Source organism: Neocloeon triangulifer, unplaced genomic scaffold (genome assembly GCF_031216515.1).
Source record: "Neocloeon triangulifer isolate White Clay Creek 2 clone unplaced genomic scaffold, ASM3121651v1 ptg000002l, whole genome shotgun sequence".
NCBI classification, from domain to species: Eukaryota; Metazoa; Arthropoda; class Insecta; order Ephemeroptera; family Baetidae; genus Neocloeon; species Neocloeon triangulifer.
The window spans coordinates 5847101-5868865 of record NW_026775545.1 but is presented as its reverse complement, the minus strand read 5'-3'; the positions used below and the strand labels follow the sequence as shown (position 1 = coordinate 5868865).

Genomic DNA, 21765 nt, shown 5'->3' with positions numbered 1-21765 from the left:
CAAATTAGCAGGAAAAAATATCTCCCCAAAAATTTAAAACTATTTAATAATCCATGCAACGATCTAATTTTGAATTATCAAGACAAATTCTAAATTTTTATGCAGAGTCCATTAAAGAACAATTTTAATTTTCTACTTAATGATTAAAAATCTTTCTGAAGGAACATTATTTCTCTGCATTGCGATGTAATGACCGACATAAATCTTCTCGCATAACGAGACTCTCTCGCCTCGCACCATGATGCAGTGTTAATCTGAAGTATGTGTGTATGCTTATTGACAATGTCACATAAACCACCAGCATTATGAAAACTGCCTCTCAAGAGAGCAATAATTAAAAATCACACATACGCACAGTTACTCGCTCTCTCTGTGGCAAAATGTGAGCAACATGTAAGTCAAACTCATGTGCACGCCATCAATTCTCGCGCAGCTGATCAGACAATTTAAAAGAGCACCTTTGTGTCGCAGCTTTCTCCTCATCGTCTGCTGCAATTCGCAGATATAATTACTAAAAAAGGCGCGCACAATTAGAGCTCATTATTATTTACTTATTTACACAAAGGATTAGAGCAAAAAGGATAAAAAAAAATTAGCACATGCAGAGGAAGCAGGATGAGCGCAATTTTGGATAGTTAATATCTTATTACAGAGCGCAATTTCATCCAGAAATGAGAGTGCAATTTAACTTAATTATGTTTCCTGACCCTATTACCAAACATTTTTTTAAAGAAAATTTGAAGGATTTCCTGGTGAGGAATAATTGAATGAAAACATTTAAATATTTCCCTGAATTTTATTTTTTTTTTCATTTTCAGTAAATAGTATTTGGTATTTGTAAGGTTTTTTTTTCATTTTCTGAATTATGTCGTGAGAATCAATATGGTGTCGATTCCCAGTGGCACCGATTTTTTTTCGACTGCTCATGCGATCGCAGAGATACAAAAACCACACACGCGGCAATCAGACCGAAAACACACTCACACAATATTTTTGTGGTGTTTCCACGTACAAAGAGCTATTATTTACCAAAATCGATTCCTTTTAAATAGTAACCCCGGCTCCGCGGCGCTCCCCTGGCTGCTTTTAGTGCTTCGCTGGAAACGCTAAATGTTATTATTATTTTTATTGACTCGATCGTGATGATAGGTGGATATATGGACAGGGACACGTATTAAACAAACACAGCAGGAGAACCCCTTTCTCGCATACCACGGCCGCGAGCCGGAGGTGTATTGATGACTCAAGGGATTTTTTATTTATTTAATATGCCTTCGACCGCGACTCTCCCGTTTTATGGCAGCGCGGATCATTATTTTTCAGACGAGTGTATTTATTTTCCTGATAAATTTGTGGAATCTGTCCGTGCTAGGAAAACACCACGCGTGGTCAACGTGCAGCGATTTTCGGATGCACAGAAACGATAACACTTGACGTAGGAAAAGAAAGACCGATTCGCGGAAATCCCAGCGAGTCTTGATTTTGTTTTCCAACGGCAAAAGTCAATCTTCCCAATCAAGCACCATTCAGGAATAATGAATCATGTTTTCACTACATGTTTTCCTAATAATATGTAATTTAATAATAAAAAATTTAACAGTAAAGGTAGAGAAATAATTTGATTTTTTTTTTTTTTTGTAAATAATTAAAGGAGAGATTCAAATTTTGAGAAATAATTTTGATTTATTAGTTGCAAATTTATATATAAATTCTTACTTAAGAATTTTATTTAAAAAGTTATGCTAAATAAGGCAAAATGTTTGTATGTATTGTTGCTCTGCACTACATACATACATACATAATATGATTATTATTGTGCAAGTCTATTCAAGTGCAAGTGAGAAGAAAATGCAATACATAATTGTGTATGAGCAAAATAGGCTAAACTCTGGCAAAAATCTCAAAATCACGGCATTAATAAGGCTGACTTGGCGTTGTTGGCTGAGTTTATCAAGAAAATCAGACTTAACTATGAGCCTGCTAATTTTGCAAATCGAGAGAACGAGAAGGGAACTTACTTTTCCGCCGGCGAATGACGAATCTGGCTGGATTGCGTGCTGCTGCGATGACTGGAAAGCTCTTCTCACTTTGCATTTCAGCCGATTTTTGCCAACTTCGGGCCAAATTCTGGCTTAATCTTGACCCTGACCCCGGCGAGACACGATGCACTTTGTCAACAAAGAAAGCAAATCATGTGTGGGCGTGTCCGATTGTCTTGGGGAGAAAAGCGCGGGAACGAGTTTGGCAACCAGGGACCTCATTATAGCACCATTTGACGTTGACCTTGATCATAAGAATAACATTACAAGGTCATGCAATGCTGATCGCTATAATGTGGTCCCAGACAAATTCCTCCAATAATTTAAATTAAATAATTTAAATGCCTCTATGTGCCTGCTTAGCTGCATTAAGCTGAACTATCAAATGCACCAGGTTTCTTGATTTTCATCATATATTTATTTCCCCTCGCGCCTGCTTTTCCTGCCGTAATTTTTTCGGGCCTTGCTCGCGATGCACCGGGCCGAAGCACATTTCCTGAATCCAATAATGACCCCATCCTTTCTTTCTTTGCCGCACGCTAATGACGACGACGGCGGGCAATCATATAAATACCGCGTGCGAGAGTTGATGGCTTATAATACATCTGAAGACTCCTATACCAAATTGATTTTCCTTGGCACTAAATCTTTTTATGGCTTAATGACTCAAACAAAAAAGCGGCGAGGTCATATTTTTTTGAAGAAAAGGAAAGGAAAAGACGAACCCGCCTGTCTGCCACATTATAACGTGCGGGTGTAAGTGGAGCCGAGAAAGAGCTGGATGATGAACGGCCTGGGTGTTGTTGCATCAAAAGCATAACACAATCGGTCGCTTCTTTCGATCCACCTTCATTTCCTCCTTGTGAAAGAGGGCAGGTGCAATTTGATATTTTTACATTGAATGAAATCACACAGGAATAAGCTTATAAGATATAGGTGAGGAGAAGACATAAATCTTTTCAATTTGACAAAATTTAACTTTTTACTGAAATTGTGAGTGAAAACATTGGTTCATTAAAATTCAAGTTGGTGTCAAAATTTTAATTTCAGAATGACAAAAAAAAAACAATTTCATTTGTTGTAAAAAACTGTACACATGTAAAACAAAAACAAGGAATACATTTTAAATAAATTACAATGTTAATAAAAAAATATTAATTAAATTAGAATGCCGATAAATTGTTCTCAAATCATATAATTGTTATAAAAAATTTTGATAATTAGAAGAAATATCTTTCAAAAATGCAAGATTTAAAAGGTAAGATGTGTGTGCGTCAGTGTGTTTCAGGTATGTATGTTTTTAACACATGTAAACTGTTATTAATTACTTTGCGAAGATGTTCCAATAAAAACCTGCAGAACAGGTTCGCGCGCCGAGACGCGCGAGAGGCTCGGGTGTGCTGCCGGCTGATGATCAGCAAGCATTCTATATCTCTCCGCACGAAATTCATTATTGCGTGCGTCTCTCTCATTGTACATATATAAATGGTCCGCGTGTGTGTGTTCGACAACAAAACGCCGTGTTAATGTCTTTTCAATAGCGCAGCATCACGCGCGCTTCTCTCTCTACATTCATGTTCTTGTTAATAATAATGACCGAGGCGATTTGGAAAAGCTGCTCATTATTTTATTGCCGATTCGCACGAAGCACGCTCATTTGCTAATCAATATGCTAATCACCATCGAGTGAACGCGCGGCGTGCCCTTCAGCGATTTACAAAGGAAACAAAGTGCGAAATGAAAAAAAAAATGATTCCTTTCCTTGGGAAAAATGTGAATAATGTTTCATACAAATGGATAAGCGTGATATTTGACATACACTAAGGCGCAACCAAAATTAAATAAAGTTGAATTAAAAATTTAGTTTACTGATTTTAATGAGGATTTTTTTTAAAATTAATTTACTCAAAAGTTTTTTTCGAATTTATTTATATTACATAAGTTAAAATTTTCACTTTATGGTCATATTTGCTAATCATTAGTCAATTATTTTTCCAGTGATCAATTAATTTAATTAATAAATTATAATTTATAATATTTCTGTGTCCAAACTTCATTCAGTTTTCTCTTTCTCAAAAAACTATCTCTTAAGATTTTAATTAAAATTTGTTACCACATGAAGATACAAATTAACAGGCCGACCATTAGCAACAAATTTTTCAGGCAGATTAAATTTACCACTTTAAAATCATTTTACATGTGAAATATTTTTGCAGATTTTTTTTGCACACAACTGCAAGAAATAAAGCAGAGCCAAAAAGTGAGCCCTTGACAAACGCCTTGAAGAGATTTATGAAAGTGGCGAGAAAAAATTCTGACGGAGGAGGAGATAGGCTGCGCACGATATTGCACACAATATTCGCGAGATTTTTGGAGTGCTCGGCAAATTTCCGTTTAGCGCTGCTGGGGCATTTCTTTGAGTTATGCGGCGGCGGGCGAGAGATGAGCATTCGGCATCACAGGGTTGAATTCCATTCGCCACCACAGATAAAAAGTCGCATCCGCCCTGTGTCTATATATTTAATATTACACAGAGCAACCCCTTTCATATCGCGGCGGTGCAGAGAGAGACTGGAGGAGTTTTCGGGGTCGCTCAGGAAATACAACAACTATGCGCGCAAGAGAGGATGAAAAAATGCCAAAGCCAGAGAGAGAGAGAGAGAAAGGGTTAAAATAAGCGGTGTGTGTGTGCGGCGTGGTCTAAAAGTGTGGCTAACCTTTGTGGTAAGTATTTTGCGGTGCAAAGGAGAATGCATAAGATAAAGGATTATTTTAAAAAGATAAAAGAGACGATCCTCAGAGGTATTTATTCGGAATGAAATTGCTGGGCGGTCAAAATATTTTAATATCTCCTCCTCCTCCTTTTTGTCTGCGGTTTTCTGCTGGAAAATCAATGCTACCACATGAACACAGATACACGTTTGCAGGAAAAGAGCTTAAGTCCGCTCTTCCTTTTGAACCCGTACATAATCCGTCTAATGTGGAAAACTGGTTTGATTAAATTTTTTTCAGTTTTTAAGGGATTTCATTTAATTTATAAAATATATTCAATCAAACGTAATTATGGCCATATTTTAATAATTTGCAAAAATATCTGTAGTCAGGCCGCCGAAAGCGAATAACCAAGGAAAGCGGTGTGGGCGCAGCTTAGGTATAGGGAAATACACAGAAAAAGCCCCTGTAAAGTAGGCTTTTTTCCCGCTTTCGACGAACAGACGTATATTATTTCAACATTAAAAATGTATGAAGAGTTCATAAAAATATCCATTATTATTAACAATTATTTATTAAAATGGCTCAACAAATCTCAATTCATATATATTTATTTCTTCTTCAAAAAATCAAACATTAGATTTGTAAGTTTTGTTGTGATATTAGGCAATGTATAGTAATGAACAATTGCGAAAATTATATACATACATAATAAATATGAATCACGTCAAGGAAACAACTGGCTTGATTCCTAGAAATCTATAGCAAAATATATGATATATATAGATTCATTCAGGGAAGGTCTGGAGTAAACAATTCGTGCGACTTATCAGGGTTCCACTTCATTTCCACCAACGAAAGACGCACGGTGGGCTTTACGAATCTCAGACTCTGATCCCATACTACATGTGAAAAAATCAATTTCAAAAATCGTGATTGAAGCTGTAAATTAATAAAGTGGAACGAAATTGAGATATTAAATTTTATAGCCAGCAATTTGAGCTAAGAGCGCACCTTGAATCAGGATACCAATCAATAACTACAGGAAAAAAATTCATAAAAACTGAGCGAGCAATAAAACCCATTATTAAATGTAAATTTCGAGAGCGATCTGTGCTCGATCGCGAGAGTGAGATGGCGGCTACTGTGCACACATGATGGATGTAGCCACCTAATGTGTGGCCCCATGCGAGCCGCGAGCCGGTATGTTATTGAATTAAAAATTCAAATGGCGCATTGTGGCGTTCGATTTGATCGATGTTGCTCCATTATCGACGCCGTGTGATCAAGAAAATAAAAATATGAGAGCCCCGGAGAAGAATTGAATCGGGCAAAAGGTGTGGCCGGCAGCCCGTGGGTGGGCATTCAAATACATATCCACATCTCTATAATGATTCATCTCTTTCAGGCCCTACATGTGTGCATATAGCAGCAGCAGCAGAGATGTCTTATCAAATGTGCTACCGAATTGCTCACTGTCTGCTGCCATGCTGGGCCTCTTTGGGAGAATCCATCCCAAATCTCAGTATCATTTTTAATTTTTAAATAAAATTTTAAATATAACCAGATGAATATTTTGTGAATTTTGCTATTTTGACATGATTTTTAGTTTTATGATACTTTATAATTGGCCTTTAAAATTAAAAACTAAATTACATTGCTTGTGACTTAAAAATATATTTGCATTATATTAATGATTAGCAACTGAAGAGGAATTTCAGTCTGTTTAAAAATATTAAACGATATAATCGTTAATGAGAGCTTAATTTGAAAAATCACATAAATTTAATACCAATATTTTTTCTACATAACTATAATATTCAATTCAATCCTTCTTGTTTAGTATTATTTCATGATATATAAGTCAATTTTGATCATCTTTACATTAATATAGGAGAAAACTAACCAAGCTCTGTCCAACTAACATTTCAGATACCTATGATCACATAGATTGGGGCCAATTAAAATTTACTATATTTTACTACCTTTGTTTCCAGTTTAATATTTATATTTCTTATCTACGTCTTTATTAAAGAGCCAAACAAAATTATACAATAATATGAAAAACAATAAATTATTTAATTAAAATAATTATTTTAAAATGAATATATATTTTACTTAAATTTTTCTTAAATAAATAATTATATAATTTTTTTGTTAATAAAATTAATGCAATGTATTTATTTTTGTCTTTGGTCTACATGACACTATAGCAAAGATAAAGCTACACAAGTCCAACATCATGCTCCGAACACGAGAAATAATTACCTCGCGGCTTCTCTCTTAATGACGCGTCCACTCCTCTTAATATATAATTCTTTTGCCATCCATACGTGGTACCCAATTTCAGCCTGTCATTCCTATTGATTGCGTCTCACTTAATGGCGTACAGGATTATTTCTTGGTATAAAAAGCGGATCGACCGATCGGTGTGCGGCCTCTGGATAAGATGACCACCATCTGTATAAATTAGGCGAGAGCCACAAGTGATACCCGGTAATTTGGTGTGTCGGTGCTATTGAATAGGCCGGCAGCACCTCTCACATAAATTATCGGGCTTTTTCACTCTCGCGGGCCTTGATATTGTTATTAGATCGAATATAATAGGCGACGCACGGAATTGGGCGTTGGTTTTTATAAAATTTCTTTTCGACACGTGATAAATTGCTGCGAGTATGTGATTTCTATTGATGCGATTCAGTCAGACGGACTGAGAGAGATGACATTGACGTGACTGCTCGCTGCCGGTGAATATAATAATAAAAAATGCCTTACTCGTCCAAGGAGTGTCCGAAACAGATGTATACATTAATTTTGTTCGCCGATTGCAATCAGAGACGCTCTTTATAATTCATTCATTCGCCCCAGCTTGCTTTTGCCGGCGCATATTTATTTTGATCGATTGTATTACGCGGAATTTTGCAGTAGGCGTTTCGCTTTGTTCTTTCCTCCTATTATATTTCTCAAGGTTTCACACCGACCCATAAATTTCAAATTGAAGTCTTGTCTATTCAAAGGAATTGAAAAGCTAAATGCAAATGCGAAAAACAATAAACGGCACGATTTGATATCCAGTTTTCCTCCTACACTTCCCTATTTAATTGTACAGGGGCGAGTTAATGTAGCAAAAGTTTGTATTACTGTGACTTATTTTTCAAAACTGATGAGCAAATATCAATTTCTGCATGAGTTTCTGATTCATTTTCTACGCAATACACATGAATTTTAATAAATAATTTATATTTACAGTTTTGAATTTTCCTGTAAAAGATTTATTGGGTGTTAAAAAAGAGACTGCCCGTTGATAAGTCAATAATAAAATCAATTTATAGTTAATTCAAGAAGTGTGAAAATGTGTGTTTTCCCTTTAAAATCATAGATCATTTTTTTCAGCCGGTATAATTTATTTATCAAGTTTAGAAATTATTGTCTTTTTTCTTCTTAAAAGTTTCAATTTTTTAGTATATCGCAAAATTTTGTCAAATTTTGTGCACGTCATATATATTCATAAATAAATTTATCTATTGCAGTAAAAAATTAATATGCAGTAAATTTGACTTTAAATTTTGCCTTGATTTCACAATTAAATACTTTTGCCTTTTACCAAGGTTGAAGTGTGTGACAAATTAATTTCTACTCAAATAAACGGTGTGGCTGATCTTAATTCGACTATGCAGCTGAATAATTCGGCATGCATTTTGGGACGTTGGCGACGATGGTGGTTTTCTCTCGCGCCGATAGTCAGTTTAGTGTGTATAGTTGGTTGCTCTGTTCCATTCATGGCCCCAGCATGAATGAGGTCCGCGTGCAACATGCGAGCGCCCAGGGCTCGGGAGAACTGCCCCGGCATTCGCGCCCATTCAAAAGCGACGAGCACCGCGGCGGTTCTCCGAAAGCGGGGCGCATCTAATTTAATACACGGAGAGCTAGACTTCTAACAGCTGACTTCACTAGTTACACATACAGAGTAGTGTTCTCCGCCAGTGACGAGGAGGAAAAGCATCTTGAGATTCCTGCATGCCCAACAGGTGAGAGCGGGACACTAAATGTTATTATTATTACCCGCCGTATCAAGACATGATAAGCGTACACACTTCTTAACCTGGCCGACGAAAGAAGATTTTACTCTTGGTTTTAAATGTCCGGACTTTTGCATTGACTGGAATATCAAAATTTCTGCATGGCTTAGAAATATTATTTTAAATTGATCAGTTTAAAATACAAATTTGGATTGCATATTTTATATTAAATTTTTTTTTTTTGCTATTACCAATTTATTATTTAAACCCTTAGTAAAAAGCAATCAATTTACATTGCGAAAAAAAATATTAGCAGATAAAAGATAAATTTTGAATTATTGTAAAAAATCATTAAAATAGCATGGATTTTAAATTTTGAATGTTATAAACGTTATTCTTAAATTTAAATTCAAAAATGTTTTAAAATTAAATTTTGAATAACAAGTTTTCAAGTTTTCCTCAAGTTAATATTATTAAATTTTGTAACAAAAATGTCCGATTCAAATAGAAACGATTCAAACTTTTGAATAAGTTGGAAGCAATTTTCGCATCATTCGAAACGGCACCTCTCATTCCAGATGCACTAATATTTTCCACAATCAACCCAATCTATCCAATTTCCAGCTGACTGCATTTATATTCTCCTATTTGGATTTCACCACAAAATTTGGCGGCGAAAATCGGAAATGCACGGATAGCTTCTTTCTTCTCATTTTTGATGCTTCAATAATCCAGTCATTAGGAATTCGTCACAGGCACACGGTCGAGCGCAACACATTTGAATTCGAAACAAAATAAAATGCGTCTCTGTGGCGCGCGCGTTTCTCTGTATCATCAATGCAGCATCAATTGTGCGGAGAGATAATGATGCGCTATGGGAACGTGGGCAGCAGCAGGCAAACCCAGCGGGTTCGGGAGCAACAACACACATCACAATAAAATTTATAAACGCGCGATCCGCTATCTCCGATTTCAATTTATTTGATTCGATTCCACAACAACAACAGAGAGGCAAATTTAACTTGCTCGGCTGGGAATGATTTTAATGAAGACTTCAATAGAGGCTTATTGAGCTTTCGGAATTGAGTTATTTATATTCTCCGGCGGCAGCCAGTGCGAGCAGCGAATCATCACTCATTTTTCATTCTCTTTGGTTGATTGTGCATTAGGGCATATTGAGAGATGGCCTTTCGGATTGAATGGTGCACACAGTGGGGCGTCAAAACACGAAAGGAAATCATCATCATTGTGTCGGAGAATGAAATATATATTTATATATATCGAGAGGTACATACAAAAAACCAACGCTGCTGAACTTTGGCATTACGCTCGTGCCGAATTAAGAAATTAAAAAAATGCGCACGCCCGCAAATCATCCATCACGACGCGAGACGTGTTTCGTTACATTTTGTTTGATTGGCCTAGATTTTTTGAGAGTGTTTGTATTCACATTATTTTGAGTTTAATACAATGAAATTTGCTACCTTGCAGGCGGTTGGTGTAGGAATTATGGATCGAATTAGTCGGAAAGCACAACCTCGGGGGCATGAAATCAAAGAGCACGCCGGTAATGAAATGTGTATCAGCAATTTTTGTGCAATTTCATCAGCAAGCTTCGCAGTGGTGCAGTAAAATAACTCCCATTGCATGGAATTAGATTGAATTGTATAAAAAAAAGAACCGGTGAAATTGAGACTGGAGAGATCAGTTGTTGCGGCAAACGTGTTGGTGTAAATTAACAAGTAAATATAAGATGTTTAAAAAAAAATTTAATATAAAAAATTTTGATTATAGCTTTAATTAATAATATTTTGCATATTTTGCTAATAAGAGTATTTTTTATTTATATACAAATAAATAATATTTTCAATAAAATATTGTTTATTTAAACATATTAAATTGGCAACAATAATTATGTATAAAAGATAATTTAAATAAATATATATTTTTCTATCTCATTTATTTGTTTAATTGATAGAATGAAAATAAAGTGAGAAACTGTCATGTATTTCCTTGCAGTCCTATGAAGTATGATGTATGCTATAGGATGATTTGAAAGAGAATTTTAATTAATTAATAACAATGTCAAAAAAACTTCTCTATCATCAGACATTTTACTTATTTCAAAAGATTGCGAATTATTTCATTTTAAGTCGGTCATTTTCCCAAAAGAATTATTATGCACGGAAGAGAGTATCGAGTGATACCAAAAATGTGTTGCACTGCCCATCATCATTACGCACGGAAAGGAGCCGCGGCGGTCAATTATCCCAACAGGGTGTCGAACACAGCTTCCATCGGCGTCCTTTCATATCGAAAATCATCGTTCCCATCGCCCAGCTAGCGCTTCATTAGACCGACGTTATGTGCTCGCACTGACAAATTGCTCTCATTTCTCGAGACATGAGCAGCTTCTTTCCCGCGATCATCAATTTTAAGCTGAGGTGAATACAAAAAAAAATCTGATTTGAGCAATGAAACCAATTATGAGAGAATAAATTTGTTTTTCTCCACAAACTATTTATCTTTAAAGGAAAGAAAGTAAAAAATTCCTTATTTAAAACAAAACCACCTAGGGCTTGAGGAAACTGGTGAAATTTGTTCGTTTTTTTTTCACTGGAAAATCTCGGAAATGGGCATCAATCAATGGGCGTGTCATTGCCAGGGCGGAGCTGCGGGAGGACTTAACCCTTGGACGGGCGCATGACTCTTGCATGTCGCAATTGAAATGAAATAAAAGTACCAGCAGCTAACACCAACGCCAGCATCCAGCAAGAGCTCATTTGAAAGAGCAGGAAAATAGAATAAAAAGCAACTCGACAGCCGCGTTCACTCACCTAAGCGCCGGTAGCTTCTGCGCACTGATGGTCTTGTAACTCGTATTAAATTTCGTGGCGAGGTCCATAATCGTCATTTTTCATTTTATTATATCTGATATATATGTTATATATGTTTGCTTATTTGCTTATTTAATTTTTTTTTTTTTTTTTTTTAATATTTTTCGTTATAGGATAAGTCTTAAAATAAAACTGTCAACTGGAATGTAAACAATGTATTTTGTAACAATGTGGACAAATAAACAACGATAATGGGAGTTATTCATTTAGTGATATCCATTGAAATTTATGTACTCTAGATTATGAACAGTTAGAATTATAAATATTTTAATGATAATGATGATAATGAAAATTTAATTGGATGTAATGAGATATTGTTTACAAAATAATAAATCATATTGGAATGGAATTCCTTCTAATTTTTATATTAATTTTACTACTATAAAAAAGTTTATTGATTATCACTAAATTTAATGTTATTTCAATTTTTAAAAATATTATTTAAAAAAATTTGAAACAAAAAAAACAAATAATGATATTTAAAAAAAATTTGTTAAAACAATATAAATTTAATTAAATAAATGGTATATAAAGCTATTTGTATAATAATTATAACTATAATATTTTTTTAAAACAAACTTTACTTATAAAAATATTTTATGTTTTAATAAAATTTAGGACATTTTCAGTCCTACATACATTCACAATATAATTTTAATGATAAAATCCAATTCTACTCAATTCTGCAATGCGTTTGGCTTCTATTGGATGAGACACATCCGCCATACAACAGGTGATGCATTTCAGCACCCAGAATTGCGGATTCCCCAGGATGTTTGACCACTCGGGTTACCAACCTTTTTCATACATATTAAATTAATTCCAGCAGTTCTCCTTTGCCGCTGATACCCAATGCGTTGCATTCACCCGATCTGTCTCGCGCTATAGAATCTGCAAGGCGAAGCAAGGCAGCCGTGCGAGGCGCGCGCGATATTGCAAAATGAGTCAAGCATCAAATCAAAGCTGGCTGGGGTATTAGGTTTTCCACAATTAAATGGAAGGGTTAAACACTATCCCGCGCGCTTTTGTGTGCGACCACATCCACGGTCACGGATACTTAGTTCCCCATAACTTGTTCGCGTATTCTCGAATGTGTGTGCGTTTGTGTGAAGGCAGGTGTGACACACACCACACACAAAACGTGTACGGCACCTACAAATATGAATACGCGTACACAAAACCCTCTCTCGCACCTAATTTTAAGGACCGACCGACCATGTCACTTGAATGTCTGCATTTTAAATTTTCTGTGAGAGATAAAATCAAATTTTCACACGCACGTTCAAATTATAGTTTTGCAACTAAAAAGGAAATGGCAACTTCTTTCAATTAGTCAAACTGTTTATTTATCATTGCAATAAAATAAAATTACATCTTCACTCTTCACCCAGGGAGATATAAAAGAATGAATGGACTGAGGTGAAATAATCTCATGTTTTTATAAAGCAATTGTAATAGGCAAAAATTTTAGTACAAAGAAGCACAAGTAAAATAATTTTTATCATTAAAAAAGTAAAAAAAGGCGCTTTGCTTGATTTCTTTCTTCAAATTTGTATGTGTTGCAACTGTTAGTCATAAATTTTTTGAATTATTTCTGAACTAAGAAATAAAATAATTCCTTGCGTTTGGAATCAGAAAAGACACAATTTAAAGAGATCAAATAGCATTTTAGGAAAAATAAATAATGTGAAAATATAATGATAATTTTTCCTTAAATTTTCATAATTGACTAATTTCTTTTAATATCCAACAAAAATTAACACAAATTGAAATTGAATTGAATCTTTAATAAAATTTTATATAATTAAAAGATTAATAAAGAATTTTAAAATTGTAAGAGAATGTTGGGTGAAAGAGGAGGGTTGGAAATCTGCAGTCTGGGCAATAATGGCAATCCAGCCGTCCGTGTGTCTGCTGGCGAAATAAAATAAGTTCCTCGGCCAGCACGGTACTTTGACCAGAGGGTCACTTTTGGGCGCCGGACGCATATTATTACACACACGGGGCGAGAGAGACGAGTGCCGGCGCGCAATAATAGCGCAGAGACGGCGTATTCGGGAGGGCGCAAAGTCGAGCATGCGAGAGACGGCCGGCCAGCATTTGCATTACATGCTTGGTGATTTTCGCTTAACAATTACGCCGGTGTAAACAGAAACGTTTACATACACAATAATAATAATAACGAGCCCCTGAAATTCGCCCTGGTCTGTGCAATTGCAAAAATAAAAGCAGTGGCAGAATATTTCGCAGTTTTCTTTTTGTGCGTGTGTGTAATGTGTGTCTGCCGCAATTCCAGCCGGTGCGTATTCGTACCTAAAGGGTAACAACAACTAAATTAAATTTCCTCTCTTTTTTATTCACGCTGTGTTAATTCTTAATGTTTCTCTGCATTTTTATGCGCCGAATGAGAATTTTGCTGCAATGCCAGCAGAAAAGGAACTCGTCGAAAAACAACCTTTTTACACTATTGGATTTTTCCTGGCGTGTGTTCACAGAACACAGAGTGGAATAGAAAAAAGTTTTGAATACTCGGTCCTTATTCTCCTCAACTTATGAAAGTATGCGGAAAATTCAGGCAGGACATTTTACGCAGTGAAATTAAATTTATTCGGAAAGATAATATTGTTAAAGATATACATATAAGGAGATTACCTGGTGGACTTTAAATTAATCAATTAATTAATTTATTTTTTTTCTTTCACGATTTAAAATTCCTGATCAAGAAATGATTTAATTAAAAACTTTCCTCTTGAACATTTGACTATCAGTAAGCAGAAGCCACCTTCGAAATATAAATTAACCGTTTTTTTTTTCTTTGTTGCTCTCATGAAAATTAAGTGCGCGTGGGATTAATTAAAAATCGGCGTTGGGGCGCGCAGAATTTTTAATTAAAAATCAGGATGCAGAGACGAGAAATATGATAAGCTATTTACTAGTCGGATGGCTGGCTGGCTGGCGAAAGAAAAAGCCCTAATCAATTATTCAGGGCACACAAAAGGGATGATAAATTTTATCAATTAAAAGCGCTCGCTCGCCCACCCGACGGCAATGGCGCGCGCCGGCGAATAAGTTAGTCGCCGCGCCAGTTTAATTTTTATTTAGCAATTTTTCGCGGCAGCACCAGGACGAAAAAAAAATAGGAAACAAAAAGCGGAGAGAAGGAAAGTTGAAAGCGAGAGAGTATTTAATGCAAATGAAGTCGAATTAAGACAAAAATAACGCAGCCGACGGGCACGTACCCCCTTTTCTCTCTCTCAATCACGTGACTGGAAATAAAATCGAGGGTTAAAAAGTTAAAGGTGTACACGGGGCTGCGGCGAAAAGGCCGCTCTTAAATAAATAAAATACAAACGTAATTTGCTGAGCTGTCGTTTTTGGGGACGTTTTGCTTTTGCCGTCGCTCGTCTTTGCCTTTCCTTTCTCTGCGCTCTGCCGGTTGCCTACTGTACACATTCCCAAACGAGAGAGGGCGGCTTTGGCTGCTGCTGGGGTGAGTTGTGCGTACACAGAGCGAACGTGTATTTGTGCAACTCTTTCTCCTGTCGTCTTATAATCTAATCAAACCTTCCACATGTGATGTGTGTTGTCTGCGTAAATACGCTGATGAGGAGCGGGAAAACCTTTCCAAACCAAATCAGTATATTTAAATTTAAACAAGTTTAATTAATATATTCAAAGAACTGAGGAAACTTCCATTAAAAGAGCTCTCTTCTTGTAAAAGTAAATGAGACACAAATTCATTTGAATAAGGTCTCTTATTTTAATATTAATTTTTTTAGTCGCCTTTACAAGACAATAATTAAAATTTCCTTATCTGCATCCCACTTCCAATTATTGCACATTTATGTATATTTTTCACTTAAATCAATAATTTGTTTTGTTATATTTACTTTTGGATATCACCCTTCTTGAATGTCTCCTTGAGCCGAAACGAAACAACGCAGCTGACGTGCTGTTTGTTTTCCCATAAGTGATTGTTTTCATTGCCGTGTGGCTTTTAATGAATCAGAACGACGACGTCGGCGAAAAAGGGTGCACGAAGTATGTTCACTCTCACAAAATATGAAACGCGGCGCAGCAAATTTATCCGCCGATAAATATACGCCGTGTGGTGCGGTTTTCCTAATGGCCCCGTGATGTATTTGTAGGACTGTTGAAATGAATGCGTCCGTCGTGTTTTCTTAACTCAGTCTGCTCTCATCGATGGCACGGCCAGGCACAGCATATTACATACACACGCCGGCAATAATAATAATCGCGAAACATTAAAATCCTCAACATACGTTGGTAATCAGTTACTTCCAGTCGGGGCGAATTAAAAGACAAATATAGACCTTTCAACAACTATTCTAATTCTTTAATTTTTTTAAATTTTTCAGTTCCAATTCTTTTCTTCTCACAATGAGTCTTAGAAAATTGAAGAGTTGAGAAAATTTTAGTTTTTAACACAATTATTTGTTGTGAAATAATTAAATAAAATATTGTTAATTTTTTTTTACCAGTTACTTGTTCAGATTTTGATTTTATAATTTGCATTGGAACACGCTGAATTGTTATTACTGGGTGTTGCTCAATTTTGAAAACTAGCACGCATGCTAATGTGTGTGGTGATCTTTGACGCCAGCAAAAATCGTAAAACAAAGCTGGAGCATTTATGACACATTTTATGCTGAGCGAGCAGCGGCGGTCAAAACAGAATAACTTCTTACCAATAGCCATGCAGTAAAGCAGCAAAGAAATTATATTCCTCGAAACCATCTAGTTTTTCATTTGGATCACATTCGTCTGCAAAAGCAAAGGAAGTCAGTTCGTCAGTTCTGGTTGTGGTGCCGAAGCTGCTGGTTGTGTCGACAGTGAGTGCAAAGTTTATCAAGAAATTATTCAGTTCTCATTAGCTCTGGTAAGTAACTTACATTATTCATTCTTTTTTTTTTTAATTCAAATCTGAAAATTTTAATTGATTACACATTTTAAACTTCAAACTTGCTTAAATAGTCTCATATCACAAAATGTGGTCAGATTTTCCAGATTTTCAATCATTATACATAAACTGCATTGATTGTTGTTTTTCACCAAAGAACTACGATCTGTGGTGCATTCATTTCCTCACGTCAAAATTCGTAATATTATGAAAAATTTTTATTTATCAGTTTTCAATTAAAGATGAATCGAAGGTCTTTAGCACCAATTACCAAATCACTTGCAAGCAAGTCGAAATTGATACAAAAAGGTGATGAGGCCAACTGTGAATTTTTGGTGGGACCAGACGGAAGAACGAAAGTGGTAGGCCATTAATTAAAATTCTTCATCGAGAGAATCACTTTTCTATAAAAATAACTGTGGAGGAGAATTCATATTAAAATTTATATATATTTATGCTTTGCTAAAGATTCAGAATGAGTTGCGTGTAGGTTTAGCGTGGCAGCCGCGGCTCTTTTTATATTGAGCATTTCAGCATTCATCTGCCTCTCTTATGGTTATCTAGATTTTAAATATTTTTATTCACAAATATGAATAAATAGAAGCAATAAAAGAATATAGATTATTAGTAATTCTGCACCTTATTTTATTTTTAATACTAATCTTTTTTGATTTTGATAAAATAAATTATATATTCAGTAACAGATGTAATTTTTCAGAAAATTTTCGCATTGAAATTGGATCTTTGTGCGGCAAGTGAAATTTTCAGAAACATGCTGAAAAGTCCTCTTACGCCACCGTCAGGGCCGATTGAAATCAAGACTGAACCAAAAATTTTCACTTGTTTGATGCAGTTAGTTTAAAAGATGGAAGTTATTCAGTTTTTGTTTTAACGTGGATGTTTTCTTCATAGGTTTATCCACACCGGAGCCATCTTGGAAAATTTGGATGGCAAGCTTGATGATATAATCGAGCTAGGCCAGACTTCTGACATGTACATGTCATGGTACATGGTAGATCCATTGACGAAACTTATGGCTGAAATGCTTCAAAGCCATGTCAATACGAATAATGTGGTAAAAGTGCTTAACCAGGTATGCCGTATCAAAGCTTTGGCGTCTGCTTGTGACAAGGTAAGCAAAGAAATTAAAATTAGTTAAAGTTAGTTTATAAATTATTTCCTTTGATTTTTTTTTTTTAATATATAGACTATCCGTGTTGCTTGTGTCAATAGCAAATTAATATCGGCAATGAGCCTAGGAAGCCTCGAGTATTTTGTAAAAGTGGATGAAATCAACGTTTCTGACGAGTTTGAGCTTGTCGACGCTTTTAATAAGTTGGAACGCACCATCAGGTATTTCAGTATTATTTATTTTAATTCTAAAATAATGACTTTAATATCTTCAATCCCTGCTAGAAATTTTGTTTCATTAAAGGTTGGAATAGTTTTATTGATTATAATCTCCAAAATTTTTACAGGAAAAAAGTTTTTACAACCGTCTTGCCACACATACAGGTTCTTCTCTTAAATGCAGAACAGCTTCGTCAATTATCTGCGCATCTGACAGAGGAAGAAATGAATGTTTTGGCAAAACGGCTGGTTTTCAACGTGGAACCCAAAGAATTACCAAGAAGAATTTGTCCCATCAAGATACCGAGACGATCAACTCAATCGCCATTGACTGGCTACACCTTGGACCTAAATGGAGAGAAGAATTTTCATTTGTAATTAATCAACTTTTAAACTTCAGCCATACGTCAAAATTCTACGACAGCAGCCACCACAAAGTTTTGCTTAAAGTAGGTACAACACAATTTGAGCTTCTTGGTGAAGCTAAGACGGCGTACAACTCAAGGGTAATGCGCACCTTCTCAGAGCCTGTGATTGTGGCAAGGGGGGATTCCTGCAAACTGATTTTTGAAATTTCAGAAGGAGATGCAGTATTTTATAGATTTGTCCCAAAGTCAGCCCTTATCAATCCTGATTCTAAACTTTTAACTGATTTCTCAATTGATGCTGTAAACTTTGGGAACAGCTTCAGTTCAGTATCATTAAATGCCTACATCACTCCTCTTCAAGAGCCAGACACTAAAGATCGCTGTATTTGCATATTGTCAAAAATATTTTATTCAGAGATTTTCTAATAGAACAACATCAAGTACTCTTATGTTACTGATTTCTCAAGTACCATTTAATGATATATGAAATAATTATCACACAATATAATTTTATTATTAATTATTTTATTACAATAATCTTATGGTTCAATTTGTTTTTCTATCAATAAAAACTACAATCAACATTTTTGTTTCAAAAAAATTAACATTAATTAATACATATTATCATGTATATAAAAATTTGCAAAAAGTTAATTAGTAGGGTATAATTAATGCCTTTAGTTTAAATGTGTTATGTTACTTTTTATTAAAAAAAAACAGCTATAGTAATTACAAATATTCAGCACATTTATAAAAAAATTTACAATAAAAGAACCTAATATATATTAAATACATCTCATTTTGAAAATCATACACCTTACATGTCAATATCTTTGTATATTTGTTATAATAATAGAGCCCAATGTTGTTAAGCAATAGATAAAATTCATTTGTTTCAAGAAGCGACCCTATTTTAACTATTGAAAAATGAAGCATATATTATGGATAAATGCCTGGGTCTCGTGGCATGTGTCGCATTTGTGTGTGTAGCTTTTTATTTATGCGCGTCTTGAAATTGAACGATACTTCTTATTTTCTGGCTTTTGTGTCGCGCAAAACTCTTCCCTTCGCGAAGTTGCTCCGACGACGGAGATAAATGTAAATGCTCGCTTAGTTACAGACATACATAGCAAACATTAGAGGTACCATGCACTCGGTACTCCTTAATAAATGCAGCGCCGTATTATGCTACATGGCAATATAAATTATTGCCATAATTAACAATTATGCCGCATGCACACACACCGGCTCTATGCTCCAACTTTATATGTGCACCGAGTACATAAATAATTTTCGTTATGTATAAAATTTGCAGCCGCCGAGCATAAATGCACTGCGCACGATGCACATTATTGCTATATTTGTTATTTGCATGCGTGCGTGATCCAAGTCGTCTGCCTGGCTTGCGAGCCGCGCGTCATTATTGTTATTTCGCGATGCGCTTTTCCATTTGGGAATTCCTAGAGCATGACAAACATAAATGATGATGACATTGCACCACAGTTTCTCTTTCTTAATGTAATTGATGAATTTTGAAATGGGAAAAAATCCCGTTTTTGATGCTTGAAAAATTATTCTTTTGATTTCAGAATGTGATTTTCAATATAATTAAAATTATTATCATGTCAAAGCAAAAAAAAATTTATATTTTTAAAGACGAAAATATTATCAAATTTTTGGTCACCTTGAATTAAATGCTAACTCTTTTACAACTCGCGTTCAGCACACCGCCGGGAGGAGACTTCACCATCCTATACAAACTGCTCACTTACATATTCGTGCAAATTATCACCCTCCGCCGCCGGCGTGTGCCGCCATTAATTAGTGCTTATAAGCATTATTTACTGCACTTTTGCTTTACTTTCTTTGCAGAAGGCATTAATTATTGATATAATTACCATCGCATCCTCATTTTATTGCGTGCTAGGTGCCATCTACACAGAATTTCCGCAATTCCGGTGGCGCCCGGCCGGCGTTTTCACTAATTATGGCACACGTGCAGCACCGAGCAAGAGATACACCGATTGCAGCTACACACGATCGTAATTTTGAACCAGTTGTTACCTCCATACTTTTGCAATGAATTTTGGATAGTAATTAATTCTTAAAGTTGCTTAAAATGAGGCCTGCAACTGAAAATATAATAACGGTATTAGCAGAATATTGCTGTTTCAAAATTTCAACAAATTTTAGCCAAGAAATAACTATATTTTGAAATTCAATTGAAATTAATTACAATTTTTTTTCAGAATTAATATAAAATTAATGGAAGACTAGAGTTAAACGATCAAAATTTATGATTGATTGCGTTTTTTTTCATTTTGCCATGGCTTCCAATCTGTTTATAATATTTTAAACTGCTTAATTTAACCGTTTTAGATATTTTTATAAGGTTTATCTTAATTAAAAAATCCTGATGGTAGATCGATCTGTTTTTAATTCCATAACATGCAACTATCACAGGTTTACGATTGCAATTTTTAATATAATAGTCGCTCATTATTTATGAAATGTAGAAAATCATCAATTATCAATTTTTGCCAAATAACTTCAACCTTAACCATGGAACCATGGAAATAATTCTATTTTCTAAATCTCGTCTCATCCTTGACGGACAATTATCTTTTATTCTTCACATACTCCTTTATATTAAACTGAACAAAACAACTGACAATAATAAATTTTTAACCCTTTCGCAGTTAAATCCTCAGTCGTATAGTTGCTATTATAAATTCCTGCGTAATTCCAGCACTCGCACAGCAGTAGTCGGGTTTGTTGCCATCTCGATCGTGAATTTGCATTTGAATGCACCCCGGCGCGACCTTTATCACTTCTCGGAGAGCCTCTCATAAGGAAACACACACACATCACACGAGTCGCAAGCAACGTGTGTAGCAGCAGGCAGCAGACAATATAAGGACGAGTTTTGATTAATTTCAGAAAGATAATAGCTGGCACTGCTGGCGCAACACTGATGCCGAAATTATTGTTATTGCTGGAGCAAGTGCGTGTGCAGCTTTCAATTCCGCCAGCGATTCTCCATATATCCTAAATAATCCCGCCCGGCTCTGAATGAAATTTCAATTGGCTTTGGCGCAACAACAGCAGCATCAATATCTGAATTAATTTCCAACCGGCGAATGTTATTTCTAGATTGCCTCTCTACATGAATATCACGCATACACACACACGACGTTTCCAAAATGAAATAATATGCAGGCGCTCTATTAATATATGTATCGCTCTTTCTCCTCTCTCGCTCTCTCTCGATAAATATTATTGGATCTCGGATAGCGAGCAAGGCAGCAATAATTGAAACAATTCCGCCTGCTGATGAGCGGCACTTACAATAACAATTTGCACTTGGCGCTAATTACAATTTGAATTGGAGAGTGCACTCATGCGGCACCCACTCGCTCACTCCATGCATGGTGGAGATTCCGCGGATGGGAAAATCGC

The 21765-nt window shown here is 35.4% G+C and overlaps 1 protein-coding gene and 1 long non-coding RNA gene across 2 annotated transcripts in view; one reads left to right on the top strand and one right to left on the bottom strand.

Annotated features, from left to right (window-relative positions):
- The window catches only part of LOC132205348 (uncharacterized), a 32581-nt gene extending 30401 nt beyond the window's left edge, over positions 1-2180 (bottom strand). Inside the window, exon 1 of the long non-coding RNA XR_009442687.1 lies at positions 2019-2180. This is a non-coding gene — a long non-coding RNA (uncharacterized LOC132205348). The remainder of the gene's footprint in view (positions 1-2018) is intronic.
- Positions 2181-16514: 14334 nt separating this feature from the next.
- On the top strand, positions 16515-18873 carry LOC132205073 (uncharacterized). Its single transcript, XM_059633931.1, has 6 exons — positions 16515-16567; positions 16831-16950; positions 17307-17440; positions 17501-17720; positions 17796-17941; positions 18067-18873. The coding sequence occupies exons 2-6, from the start codon at positions 16831-16833 to the stop codon at positions 18314-18316; spliced, it is 870 nt and encodes a 289-aa protein (XP_059489914.1). The 5' UTR covers positions 16515-16567; the 3' UTR covers positions 18317-18873.
- The last annotated feature ends 2892 nt before the right edge of the window (positions 18874-21765 follow it).

Excerpts from the sequence above, each read along its gene's own strand:
- LOC132205073 (XM_059633931.1), top strand. The coding sequence starts at position 16,831 with ATGAATCGAAGGTCTTTAGCACCAATTACCAAATCACTTGCAAGCAAG. Across the intron at positions 16,951-17,306 it reads CAGACGGAAGAACGAAAGTG|AAAATTTTCGCATTGAAATT; the intron begins GTAGGCCATTAA and ends GTAATTTTTCAG. Across the intron at positions 17,441-17,500 it reads ATTTTCACTTGTTTGATGCA|GTTTATCCACACCGGAGCCA; the intron begins GTTAGTTTAAAA and ends TTTTCTTCATAG.